This window comes from Onychomys torridus, chromosome 1 (genome assembly GCF_903995425.1).
Source record: "Onychomys torridus chromosome 1, mOncTor1.1, whole genome shotgun sequence".
Classification (NCBI taxonomy): Eukaryota; Metazoa; Chordata; class Mammalia; order Rodentia; family Cricetidae; genus Onychomys; species Onychomys torridus.
The window spans coordinates 122,367,690-122,381,697 of NC_050443.1; the positions used below are offsets into that span (position 1 = coordinate 122,367,690).

The 14,008-nt window shown below is 52.7% G+C and overlaps 1 protein-coding gene across 1 annotated transcript in view; it reads right to left on the reverse strand.

The window, feature by feature from the left end:
* The window catches only part of Ano1 (anoctamin 1), an 81,875-nt gene extending 68,089 nt beyond the window's left edge, over positions 1-13,786 (reverse strand). Inside the window, 5 exon segments of the mRNA XM_036177959.1 lie at positions 8,435-8,767; positions 9,726-9,870; positions 11,627-11,663; positions 12,323-12,436; positions 13,702-13,786. Coding sequence (XP_036033852.1) covers positions 8,435-8,767; positions 9,726-9,870; positions 11,627-11,663; positions 12,323-12,436; positions 13,702-13,786 — 714 coding nt within the window.
* Between the last annotated feature and the right edge of the window lie 222 nt (positions 13,787-14,008).

Genomic DNA, 14,008 nt, shown 5'->3' on the forward strand with positions numbered 1-14,008 from the left:
GGAAGTAAGAAAAGGAGGGGTAATGAAAAGGAAAATGTGAAAACAAACAAACCAACAACAATAAAAACAGCCACGGAGGTCCCATGTGTGTGTTCGTGTGGCTGAGGACACCACCACCTCACTCGTGTGGCTGAAGCCCTGTGTAGCAGTCAAGGTAATGCCCAACTATAGCTACCATCTGTCTGATGCCCTGATTGCCACCCGGCTTTCCCCACTGGCAATGGCTGCCTGTACAGATGTGAGCTTGGGACATATGGCTCTGCTTCAGCATGCAGCTATGATGACTGACTGCACATGGCACAGGATATCCAGTGAGTGACTGACAGAGGAAAGGGAGGAGCTAGTCTTTAGTAAGTGCCTACTGTGTACCAGGTGGAGACAGCCTCAGCATCTGGCCCAGTCCCACCTTCTCTCAGACCTTCTGGTCTGCCTCAAGTATATCCTTGTAGGGGCTGGAAAGATCTGTAGACACATGATCCAGATGTTTGAGCAGCAGGTGTGGCATGGGAACTCAATCTGGTGCTCACTTGCCATGCTTATTCCGCTCCTCCGCCCACACAGCTCCCAGAGGGTGAGGCATGGCCCATGGGGTTGGGATATGTTATCACTAGTGTGGGGCCTGGGTGGGGAAGCGTTGCCCGCTAGCTGGCATGCCCACAGTGTTCAGCTGGTACCAAGGCAGGGAGCTGCAAGGCATGCCACAACAGCAAATGCAGATCCGTTGAGGACATTAGAACTACGTCTTCAGAGGGTGGCGAAATCTAGCTTGTGGTGGTAGCCAGGCCTAGCTTGAACTGGCTTCAATGGCTACCCAGCCACAGTGGGAAGGAACAGGCTAGAGACCCTCCCATGAGGACTAAGTCCCCGTTCATGAGCCCCACAAAGGAACGGTTGTTTCCTTCTGACCCCAGGGCAGTAGATTGGTAGCTGCTAGAGAGCCTGAGGGTACAGGAGGATTTACACCCTGGAAATGGGCAGACACCACCGAACAACCCCATGTTCTCATGAGCATGCTCGCTCCTCTGAGTCACCCTAAAGAGCATGGAGAAGGAAACCAACGAAGAGAAGACCAAGAAGAAAGAGAAGTAAAAACATCTGGGAAGGTGCAATGGCTTCACCTGTGACTGTGGCCCAGGCAGTTCCTACCACAGTCAGCTCGGGCCCTGGGAACCTGACAGTGTTTCAGGAGGGCCTTGATGGGCACAAAAACAGCTGAGCCCACTGGGTGGAAACAAGCCAGGGATATGGCTAGGGAGAGTCAACAAGTGACAGAGACAGAAGCCAGTGCTCTTGGCCAGAGAGTATGAGCTCAGTAGATGGATGACAGACAGGGCAGCCCTGCTCACCTCAATTAAAGACATAAACTGCAAGACAGGAAGGCCTGCATAGGACAGGAAACTATTAAAAAGTGACACAGCCCACTTGGGAGAGACCCAAACAGAACTTCCAGAAATTAAAAGACTCGTACTGAGAAAAAAAAAATCCTGACACAGTGTCGGCAAATAGTACCCCAAAGAAAGCAGGGTTAGAGGACTCGAGTGGGCCAGAGGCATCCCAGAGGGCTTGGGGACATCTGTTCACCCCCATGGGGTACTTATGGGCTGTGGCCTACCTCAAGCTTTCTGACTAACAGCTGGCAGCAGAGTTCCTGACACAGACAAAACTTAAGATGGCCGCCACAACGGGACAGGGTTTACCTGAAGCCACCTGCCTCCCCCAGCCCAGGGTGAGTTTCCCAGGATGGGAAGGGCTGGGGAGATGGCTCAGCCAGGAAGCACTTGCAAGCTGGCTGGAGGACCTGCATTTAATCCCTGGAAACCATACGGTCGAGTGTGGTGGCTTGACCATACTTGTAATCCCAGGACTGGGAAGGCAGAGCCGGCTGCCCAGCCAGGCTGCCTAATCAGCTAGCCAATGAGAGACATGTGTTAAAGAACAACAGCTGAAGTTGTCTTCTGGCCTTCACACACACATACATGAAGCTATGAATACACACATATACACATCCAGAATTCATGGCCAACGAAGCATGTTTCTGCAGAATGAATTGAGCTAGAGGGCAACGGACCTCAGAGTGGCACCACGGGGCACGGGCCTTCAGGGGCCAAAGAAAACAACACTATCCAGTGTGGACCCCAGCACTGTGCATGCAAAAGGCCAGTTCTTCCTCGGAGGAGACTATGGGGAGCGCTGTACGTATGGGGCGAACAGTTCAAAGCCAGGGGTCTTCAGCTGGCTTTCTAGACAGCTCTACACTGTGGGTTCCAGGGTTAGGTTTGGAGGTAAGTTGGATTAACCCTCAAGTCTGTCCCCCCACACTTTGTCAGGACACTCACAGAGGTGGTGTGGGCGCAGCTTGTTTCCAGGCCTATAAATCCCATGAACTGGCAAATAGCCTCATCTCATGAAGGAGCCCAGGACTGCAACCACCCCCCCCCCCCCCCCCCCCCCGCACCCTGTGCATGCGCCACCCTCCACAGACACAGTGCTGAGCTCCACATCTGCCTATAATCACTGGAGCTCCTGCCCCTACCCACATCCTGGAGCTATGGCCACCCTACCCTCTAACTTCCCCAGCCACCTATCCTTCTCTTCATGGACATGAGTTCTGATCCTGCCTGGTTGTTGCCCAGACCTGGAGCTGTGGAAAGCATTTCTTACCATGTGCCAGGCCCGGCACTCCTCTCCTAACCCCACCCATCACTCAGGAGAGAAGTCTCACTATCACCCCCACTTAACAGATTGGGAAAACTGAAGCCCAGAAAGAGGATGCCACTTGATCCAAGAAATGGCTAGTTCGATCTAACTCCACTCCACACTTCAGAGCCTGCGTCAACCCCAGACTATGTGTACCCCCATTTGGCGTGAACTCAGTGGCATGAGATCAAACAGGCGCTGGTGGGATTCTGTGTTCACAATCTTAGGAGGATCTGCCAAAGCCAGGGTCAAGTACAGCGCCAGGGCAGTGAGGGCCCCAGCCACCCCCAGTAGACAAGCCAGGACTTAAGCCTGTGGTGTTCTTAGCAATGACCCCAAAGACATAAATAACACCCAGCAGGCTTTGAGGCTCCACTTCAAAAATGCTAATGGATTTTCTTGGAGGAAAACACATTGCTCACAAATTTCTCTTGTCTCTTTAATGGGAACCCTGGAAGCTGACCCCACAGGGAGAGAGGTGGTGTGTGTGTGTGTGTGTGTGTGTGTGTGTGTGTGTGTGTGTGTGTGTGAGAGAGAGAGAGAGAGAGAGAGAGAGAGAGAGAGAGAGAGAGAAACAAGGAAACAAGGACGGAAAGACAAGGACGGAAAGAGAGAAGGAAGTGGGGGGAGGGGGGGAGAAGGGGAGGGGGAGGGAGAGAGCAGGGTAGATAAAGAGGGAGGTAGGAAAGGACAAAGGGGGTAGAGAAAAAGAAAAGGGAGAAGAGATGAGTGAAAGCAAGATAAAGGAACTATAGCCACTCTCCACCGCACAGTTCATCCCGGGATCCCTCACCCCTTAAGGGCAGCAGGTGCTGAAAGACCCCTGTGGGGCAAAGCATTGGACCTTCCTGCCCACCCAGGCTCCCTCTATGAGGCATCCTGAATTTCTTTGGGGGGGGGAGGGGGGACGGGGGTGAGTGCAGGGGGGCGTTACTATATGGGCTCTGGAGTCACGTGGGGGGCCGCCTCTGGGGACTGAGCTGTGGGTAGGAACACTCCTCCCTTTCTGGGGATGTATCCAGGGAGATAAGTTCCCCCATTTACCACTCAAGGGACAGTCTAGGACCCCAGGACTGCCCAGTCGGGGCCTGTGTTTGTGTATGCCTGTGGGTGTATAGGGTGCATTCTGGTCCCATGGGGAGGCAGGCCAGCCCAAGGCAGACCTGTGCCTAGCTTAGGCTGTCAACCCTGCGCCGGCTGTGAGTTTCACTTCTTCTGCTGGCCCACTTGCCACCCTGCTCTGTCCCCACTTGTTGAGGTGGGTTTAATGGGCTGTGCTCCCACAATAACTGCTCAAATGCTACTGTCCGAGATAGGAAGGTGTGCCCTTATTTGGAGAGAGGGTCTTTGCAGATGTAAGCAGGCTGAGGCAAAGCTGAAATGGGATAGGGTGGGCCCCCGAGAGAGGCTGTGAAGACCAGGGGCCATATGAGCTACAACAGAGGAGGCCAGAGAACAGCTATGCGCACACCTTGACTTCCAACCTGTGGCTTCCAGAATGTACATGCAATCTGCTGTCTTAAGTCACCACACATCTGTGCTCACTTGTCACCACCTGTGGTTAAGAGCTGCTCCCTGTCCGAGAGCAGTGTCTCAGGACACATGTCATCCCCACTACTTGTGACAGTAAATTGGCCTCAGTGAGAAAGCAAGCAGAGAGAGGGTCTGGGCTGCATGAGGCTCCCAGGCCGCTGCTCCCAGTCAAGTTCAGCCACCTGTCCTCAAGAAGCCAGTTTGAAACAGCCAACCTAATAGCAAAAAGCAGCAAAAGTCCCAGAGTGCTAGAATTCTATCTTTAATCCCAGTACGAGGAGGCAGAGGCAGGAGGATCTCTGGGAGTTTGAAGCCAGCCTGGTCTACTTGGCCAGTTCTAGAACAGCCAGAGCTGGAGTGAGACCCTCCCCCAACCAGAGAGGGAGAGAGAGAGAGAGAGAGAGAGAGAGAGAGAGAGAGAGAGAGAGAGACCAACCTCTCAGAGAGAGAATTATTCAATGTGGTTTTTTTGGGGTACAGATTGTGACCCCACTTTGTGTAGTGTCTACCCGCTCATCAGCTGCCTGTAGGAAGCTGGGTTGGAGACCTCTGCAATGCTGCCTTGTGGCCAGTGACAGTTCAAGAGGTGGCTGGTGTCACACAGAGGACATCTCATCTCCTTCCAGGTCATCACTTGTCTTCCCACGCAGCCTTGGAAACAGGGTTCCCTAGGCTGGTGGTGATTCAGGGCGCAGGCACATTCGGCAACATCACAGGGGACAGACAGTTTTAGTTTTCAGGGTTTGAGAGTTACAGCCAGCCCAGCAGAGGCTACGGTTGTGGCTAAAGGTCAGATGCCATGGTGTACAGGTTGGGAGACCAGCTTCCGTGGCACAAGTGTTAGTATGGGGTATGAGGAGGGCACAGAGTATTGGGGTACCCACTCAGATCCCCACAGAAGACACCTAAACCTGACATTTTGCTTCAAATTGAGTCAGAGTGCAATTGGGGGATCCCGTTACAGGCGTTACAGGCTTTCTCCTTTCAAAATCTGCCAGCCCCCAGGCTCCCTGTAATCTAAGCAGCTCTTCACCCCAAAACAAGCCTGACCTTGCTGGGCTGGCCATGCCTGCTAATCTCAGCAGCCAGGGCCCACTCACACCTCTGCTTGCCATGCGTGTCCAAACAGCCGGTCCAGACCCAGCCTCTGCTCCACCCAGGACAGCAAGCAGCAGCTGCTAACTGTGGCCCTGCCAGCCCCGAAGTCTTGAAGCCTGGTGGGAGGACCAGATGACAACTTCAAGGCTCAGCAGGGAGACCACTCAGTGTTGTTGCTTAGGCAGCTTGAACTAGAACCTGAAGAGATTCAGGCTCAGTTCACAGAAACTGGGTGTGGCAGTGTGCACCTGTAACCCTGGCACAGGCAGGCAGAGACCTGTGGATCCTAGGACTTTGCTGGCTTGCCAGATTAGTTGAAATGGCAATCCCAGGTTCAGAGGGAAACCCTGTTCTCAAAACTAGGTGGTGGTGGTGGTGGTGGGAGGCTGGGAGGTGGCTCGGTGCATAAAGCCCTTGCTGTGTGAGTCTGGGGACCTGAACCAATGTAAAGGTGGGTCTAGCATCATGCATCTGTAACCTCAGCAGCACTCACAGCAAGATAGGAGACAGGGACAGGACAGAGAGCCTGAGCTATGCAGTACAGTGGTAAACAACAAAGAGAATGCCTTAAACAAGGTGGAAGATCAGGACCAACACTCAACTGAGACACACACACACACACACACACACACACACACACACACACACACACACACACACTGGAAAATTGGACTCTCTCGTGTACCTGTGCCTTTCTTTGTGTGCCAGTGACTGACTCCAGGCTCTCAGGCACACCAGGTGAGTCCTCCACAGCTGAGCTCCACCCCAGACCCATATTTCACTTGTCACTTCTTAAGTTTTATCTATGTATTTGTCTGCATGTATGCATGTCTGTGCACCATGTGCACGCAGGAGCCTGTGGGGACCAGAAGAGGGTGTCAGATCTCCTGGAATTGAAGTTACAGTTGGTTGTGGATACTGGGAACTGAACCTGGGTCCTCTGTAAGAGCAGCCAGTGTTCTTAACTACGGAGACATCTCTTTTGCACCTCATGTTTCGTTTTCTAAAGGGGTTAACCCAACTGCTTCTTCACCCTAGAGCCAAACTATGAAATTGGGGTCACTTTTTTTTTTTTTTTTTTTTTTTAAAACAAGAGTCACTAAAACCCTCATGTTTCATTTTCTGAGGTTTTTTTTTTTTGTTTGTTTGTTTTGTTTTTGTTTTTGGTTTTTTTGGGGTGTGTGTGTTGGAGACAGTGTTTCTCTGTGCAGCTTTGCACCTTTCCTGGAACTTGCTTTGTAGACCAGGCTGTCCTTGAACTCACAGAGATCCACCTGCCTCTGCCTCCCGAGTGCTGGGATTAAAGGCGTGCGCCACCACCGCCCGGCCCATGTTTCATTTTCATTGCAAAGAAGAGAGAAGCCACCACTTACTAAAACCTCTTTCTCACAGCCTTTTCCTCTCTCCCAACTCCCCCCCCCCTCCCTCGTCCCCTCTCTCTTGTTTTGGTCTTGTAGGCCAGGCTGCCCTCAGCTTCACGGTTCTCTTCCATCTCAGCGTCTCTCAGATGTTGAGACTCAGGTGTGCACCCTCATGCCCAGCTTTGACATAACAGGAATCCCAGCCAACAAAGATGTGTCTGTCCTGTGTTCAACACTGTGAAGGCCGTTGCTATCTCCAGTTTCCAGATGGGGAAACTGAGGCCTTCAGTTCAGAGACTAAGGTCTGACAGATCAGCCTGAGTTACCCCATGTCAGAGAGCCCACACCTGGGAGTTTCAGATTGTTCCAGGAAAGAACCACATGGACAGAAAAATGAACACATGCAAGACACAGCTATGGAGGTCCACACAAGCACTGGACACCTCAGCGGGGGAGACCCACAGACTTTGAAAGACTCTCTCCTTTCTCCAGGAATAAAACGACCTGCACAATAGACTCCACACAGCAGCAGTTTGTTCTAAAAGCCCCAGGGTGGCCTGAGTGGACAGGGGAAGGCCAGACACAACTCTGCCCAAGGTGACAGAAACCACAGAGGATCAGGGATGCCCACATTCTAGCTGCCAGCCTTGGAGTCGAGGAGCCTCCAAGTCTTTGCCAGCCTCAAACTTTTGCCTCCTGAGCCCTCAACGTCCCCAAGCACCCTAGGAACTGCCACAGGAAACACACAGAGAGGTTTTCAAATACCTGCCAGGGAGTCCAACCTCAAGAAGGTGGCCAATACCCTGAGACTGGGTCACAATCCTCAGCAGTGTGTGTGCAGGTGCACATATACATACTTGTGTGGAGATCAGAGGACAAATTCAGCTGTGATTCCTCAGTAGTACCCATCCCCAGGTCTGGGATTACAAATGTGTGTCGCCATGCCTGGCTTTTTGCATGGGTTCTGGGGACCAAATTCAGGTCCTCATGGCTGCAAGGCCAGCTCCTTAGCTACTGAGGTGTTTGGCCAGCCTCACCTCCTTATTTTTAAACAGTCTCTTGCTATGTGGCCCAGGCTGGCCTTGAACTCTCAATCCTCCTGCTAGTCTCCCGAGCACTGGGATTACCCTTGCAGAGCAGGGGCCTTTCCCCACATCCTCATGGGGAGAGGGTAAGACGTCAACCAGGAAGCACATAGCAACTGGCTGAGTGGCTGGGAGCTGCAATGATTTGAACCACTCTCCTCGGCTGCCGTAAGAGACAGTGGGTCCTTTGTTCCGTCCAGAAACTTCTCTTAGCAAAACTTCTAGACTTCCTGAACACAGGGTTACAGAGATGCAGGTTTCAGAGCAGGGACCCCAAGAGCCTACAGACCGATCTCTTTTTCATAGGTTGAGAAACTGAGGCCTGGAGAAGGGCTGAGGACACCCACAAGAAGCCCCCAGAACAGCTCCACACTTCGTCCCTCTGACCCAGCAAAGCTTCCCATGCTGGGCACTGGCTGAGCAGAGGCAGGAAATGCTCTGACCTCAAGGTCACAGTCACTGGCCAGCTCTGCCCTAGGCTGGAGGAGGAGGAGGAGGCTGGCTTGGGACTTCCCAGAGCTGTTGAGAAGCAATTTCTAGCCCACTACGGCCGGCCGCAAGAGCCAAGCTAAAGGCGACCTGCCCCCACTGCCTTCTGCAAACAGGCCTGTGCAGCCTATGTCCACCTTGGGTCCCCAGCCCACAGGAGGCCACACTCACATCCTCGTCACGTTCCAGCTCCAGGCCTGCCTCCAACAGGTTCCCCTCATACTCCTCTCGTCTGAAGCGCTTGTCATCTTCGTGGTAATCCATGGGGGCCTCGGGTGAGCCCCCGGCCACGGGGCTCCCCTTCCCGGGAAGGGGCTGGTCCTGCCTGACACTGCGGGCCCCGAGGACCATGTCATTCTGTAGTCCCCTCCTGGCCAGAGTTCTGCTGCCCGAGGCTCTCTTGTGATGGTACACCAAGATGTAGTCCACCTTGCGTTTCCCATCCCGGAAGTACAGGCCATACTTGCATTCAGCATCAGGGTCCACAGACAGGGAGTTGAGCAGCTGTGAGGCCAGAAAGAGAGATGTATTCAGTGTGGAGTGGTTCTCAAGGGGCCTTCTGGTAACATGATTTCAGCTGGGTGCTGCACTCATCTATTCACCCAGTCACTCGACAAACACTCTGGGCCTCGTATCCCCACTTGCTGCAGCCAGACCTAACAAATCCCTGGTATAAAATGTTTATAAATACCCGCTGATGTACCGAGCGCCTGCATACACTTCCTCTTCACTGAACTCACTAATGTGCATAGGTCCTATGCAAATACCCCAGCATATTACTTAATTTTCCTTTGTGTGTGTGTGTGCGTGTGTGTATGTGTGTGTGTGTCTGTGGTGTGTGTGTGTGTGTGTGTGTGTGTGTGTGTGTGTGTGTGTGTATGTGTGTGTATACGTGTTTCTGAACTTGCACATGTTCAGAAGGTATAAGCTGACAACAAGCGTCTTCCTTGGTTTCATTTCTTTCTTTAAGATGTATTTTTACATGTATGAGTGTTTGCTTGCAGGTATGTATGTGTACCATGAGTGTGCAGTGTCCACGGAGGCCAGAAGAGGGCACCGGATTCCTTGAAACTGGGGTTATAGATGGTTGTGATCCTTGGAACAGAACCTATGTCCCCTGTAGGAGCAAAACAAGGGCTCTTAACCACTGAGCCATTTCTCCAACCCATCTTCCTCATTTTTTGAGACAGGGTCTCTCAGTAAACCCAGAGCTCTCCCATTAGGTTAGGCTGGTTGGCCAGTGAGCCCAGCATTCCTCTCATCTCTCCCCTCCCCAGTACTGGGAGTATACCCATGCTATACTAGCTAGCATGCCCAGCTTTTTATCGTAGGTGCTGAGAATCCAAGTTCAGTTGTGTTGTATGGTAAGCCACCCCCAGCACCACTGTACCATCTTCTGTGAGACTTGAGCACCTGTGGGCTTCAGTATCTGGGGGTATCTTGAACCACTACTATGCTATACCAGGGGATAGCCACCGATGGATAGGGACGAAGACCACGGACGAACAAGGACGTGCAACAGGAAAAGTGAGGCAGCAACCTCTAGGTTCAGGTTCCGCTGCTGTGAGGGTATCACATGATCGGGTTCATGGTTACAGCGACCACAACTAGAAATGTCCGGTGAAAAACATCAGTAGACTTGACAATGGGCCTGTGCCGATAATTAAGATCTGCTAAAATAATAAGTGAGCTTGGTGGTGTGGTAAGATCTAGATGGAGGTGCTGCTGCCGGAATTCATGCCCTGAGCTAGCAGGGAGGAATGGATGCGTCATATTCTTCTGCAGTCTTTGTCGGGCATATCCTACCATAGACAATCAGTGCCCAAGCACAGCGGTTGCCTGCTACTCTGACCAGGAAACTGGCCTGCCTTAAAGCCCTGGAATTGGACACCACAGCCGGGCCAAAGTCTTAATTTTGGCTGGTCCGCATCAGTGTAAAAGTGGGGATTTGTGCTGTTTTTCCCACAGCAGTATCCTTATTTGGCAGGTCTAATCCCAGGAGGGTCGCTTTCAGGGGAAGGTCCAGACTCCTTCACTTTGTGTTTCTTCGACTCATGGGCATCTCTTGACCTATCCTCGCAGGTGGCAGCTTTGTTATGTCAAAACACCCGACATTCTCTCGTTCTCATCCTATCGTCTTTGGTCTTCGGTCGGAGTCTCATCGCAGATCCATGTCTCGGAGTTTCTGGACCTCAATGGTTTCTCTCGTCTCTCACAGGGGATTCAACCACACAACACACACCCATTTTTTCCTGGAAATCTGCTTCTCTTTCTTTTTCTTTTACCCAATCATCATACTCTCTTTTTGTCGGTTTCTCTTTCCACCCACACATCTTCACACACAGAGCATACATACACACGAAAATGTGCCCAGGCTAGGCGAGGACTCTCCAGCCTCCTGTCGCCTCCTCCTCCTCCTGGGAGCCTTTCTTGTGGAGCTGGGGACACTGACTCAGCTCAGTTCCACCAGCCCTGGCTCCCTCTTCCTGGGCTCATTGCTGCCCCGCCAGGCCTGTTCTCTCAGCCACAGGCATTCTGTGCTCTAGGGTTTGGCAGCCTGTGTGCTTTCTCCATTTGTGCTTATTTATTTAACAAGCTGTCTTATTCGAGCTGGCCCTGTGCTAAGCTCTCTACAAATATTAACTCGTGGTTTTACCCTGATTATGGCTGTCTGTGAGTAGATTCACACCCTGCCCCTCCTGTGGGGCCTTGCAAGGGAGGAGCCATGAAAGGTTCGGGGCTGGAATCACCAGTTCCCTCTCTTTCCAGGACCCGATGAAGTGGGAATCCCAGGTTGGTCTCCAGCATGGTGACACATTGGCATCAGAAGCCCTGTCTGGGCAGCAGGGTGTACTTCACCACCTTGCTCAGGAAGAATATGGATGCCCCAGACCCCAGCTAGGTGACCCTTCAGAGCCTCACTAACTGCTGCCTGACTTCCTCCCCAGATTGCAAGAGTGAAAACTCCCCGGCCTGTCCATGCCCACTGTGAGCCAGACCCAGTCCTATGGGCTGAAATATGTATAAGATGGAACGTCTTCTTGGGGCCCACACTCTAGAAGGGAGTCTTTGTTTCCCCCAAGGATTCCAAATCATGCCTGGTCAGCAATTGGACCTCCTGGTCTCTGGATGGAAAGGTCCTGTCTGACTCCTGGAATAAAGTCCTGGAAAAGCCCCAAAGTGAAGGCCCCAGGAAGGAGGTATGCAGGGCAGGGCCTGAGGCAGGACAGAACTGAATTTAGTTATCTGCAGGTACAATGTCAGTCTCTGGCAGATAGCATCCAGACAACACGATGATGGCTTCAAGACCACTGGCGAGCTGTATGATCAGAGCTTAAATGTGTAAGGCCCTTGTTCACTCACCCTGGATCCTTCAGAAACCTAATCCCAGTGTTGGGCTCTGGCATGGAGGAATGAGGACTGAGACCCAGGCTGGGACACAGCCTGAGGAGCAGCAGAGAACTGCCAGCCGTCCCCAGAGCTGGCTTCCACCCAACCTGAACACCTGATTCCAGCAGTTTCTTTCTCAGAGGTTAGCAGCCACGCAGAGTAGACACTTCCCTCCTCCTATGCCAGCTCTTGGTCCACACAGAGTGGTATGGAGGATCTCACCAGCTAGGTCCTCCCTGGTGGCATGTGAGGCCCAACACAATGGCTAGCAACTATAGCTACATGTCTCTTTCAGCACAATACCCAGGACGCCTCCTCCTGGAACCTTTGCTATACAGAAAGACTGTAAACTGGGTGGAGAGTCCCTCCACACGGGGTGCAATGCTGGCCTCAGTTCCCCCTGCATAGTACTGGAAGACATAAGTCTTCCTCAGGATCCGCCTGCTGGGTTCTACTCCCTTCTATGGAGACCTATTGCTATAGCCCCAGTTACTGGATTCTCCACTCCCTTTATGTCCCCTTCTGTCCCTCTATAGTGCCCCTTATCCCTCTAACCCACTTCATCCCATCCTGCCCATGTCAGAGGCTCAAGCTCTGTTAATAACCAGAGGCCTGGCCTTGATCTGACCTTGACTCTGATACACCAGCAGCTGGGGAGCCACTGCCCACCTCCCACCATGGCCACCCAGAACTTCAGGATGTCCCCAGCTACTAGGTGACTCTGAAGGGCCATGGATTTCCTCAGAAGTAGCAGCACAACATCCTTCTCTGAGGCACAGTAGGCTGTGAAGGGGGACAGGGGAGAGGGGAGAGGGGAGCTGTATCTAGTCCATAGCCATGGAGGGAGAGGGGCTCTTGACCAGGGTCCAGCTACCAGGGTCAGAGGGGTCACGAATTTGCATCCTTACCCCCAAGAGATGTGTCTCCTAGAGAGATCAGGGCCAATGGCTGGCACAGGCCACTCAGTACCCATAGCTGAAGGAAGCTGGAAGGGTTCCACCTACTTTCTCCATATGACTGGGGTCTCAACCATCCTAGTGGTCTCCATGGGGCCCTTGACAGTGTGGATATTCCACCCAAAGTGCTCCTAAGGGTTTTTTTTTCCCTATTCTCTATGACTCTATGAGTGACCTTCTGGGTGCCTATAGGCCAGAGTCACCCCCATATCTGCGTGGCCTCAGGGGGGCTCAGGCTGGTTGGTTTGGGTTTTGTTGTTGTTATTTGTTTGTTTGGTTCATTTGAAGAAGAACTGCTATAGCCCAGGCTGGCCTGGAACCTGTTATGTAGCCAAGGATGACCTCAAACTTCAGATTTTCCTGCCTTTGCTTTCCCAGTGCTGCAGCTGGGGTATATCCTGCCACACCCTGTTCTATGCAGAGCTGGGACTAGAACTCAGGCCTTCATGTACGCTAGGTAAGTACTCTACCCACTGAGCCACAGCCCCTATAGATTAAGGCTGGCTTTTGAGGAAAACAGAAGTTATACTCTGGCCTAGTAAAGAGCTAAATTTATGGGAATCTGAACATCTGTCCTCAGCCACCAAGGAGAGTATGTGTCTCTCTAGAGAGACAGGGGCCCCAGGCCAGGGGTAGGCATGGGGTTGGGCCTAGCCTTGGATCCTGTCCACACACCCAAGGCACTTCTGCCCTTCACAGAAAAGGTGACACTCTTTCTAAGAATGGGGCACCCTGTCTTCAAATGTCCCAGACATGGAGGGAACACTGTTGCTAGGTCCACTTGATCTGGCAGACATTGAGACTGACACACGGGAGAGGAGGTAGATCCCAGGTGACCAGCTCAATGCCCTGGGTACCAAATCCCTACCCACTGTCCTAGGACCCCAGTTCTGACTCATTACTGAGAGGCACAGCCAGAAGGGTGATTCCATCCCACCATGAAGTTCCTGAGCCACCAGGCAGTCTAGTAAGCAGAGGCTGGCAGGGAGGTCTGGAAACAGCCATGGCTTCTTGCAGGCCCTGAAGCTGGCCAGGCCAGATCCAAGCCTGGGAACCCTGGGTGGCTGGGAGTCTGGAAGGGCCACCTCTTGCCAGGAGGATTAGCCAGGTTGATGAGGGTTCTGCAGCTGAGCAGAAGCAGGCCCAGAATATGCTGGGCCAGGCGCCTGGGGGGCATGCTCGTCACCCTGGCTCCATCCCGGAGGCCAAGGGCAGGTCCTTCTCAGAATCCCAGGAAGGGCAGAGAAGTGCAAAGTCATAGGGTGCTGGCTGCTAGAGGAGCCTTGAAGAAGAAGGCAAGCCAGACCCCAACAGAGAGCTCTGGAAGACAAGGACCCCCTGGACCATGCTAGGCCGGGTGGCCATGCTAAGCCAAGATGGTCATATACTGGGGGTCTGA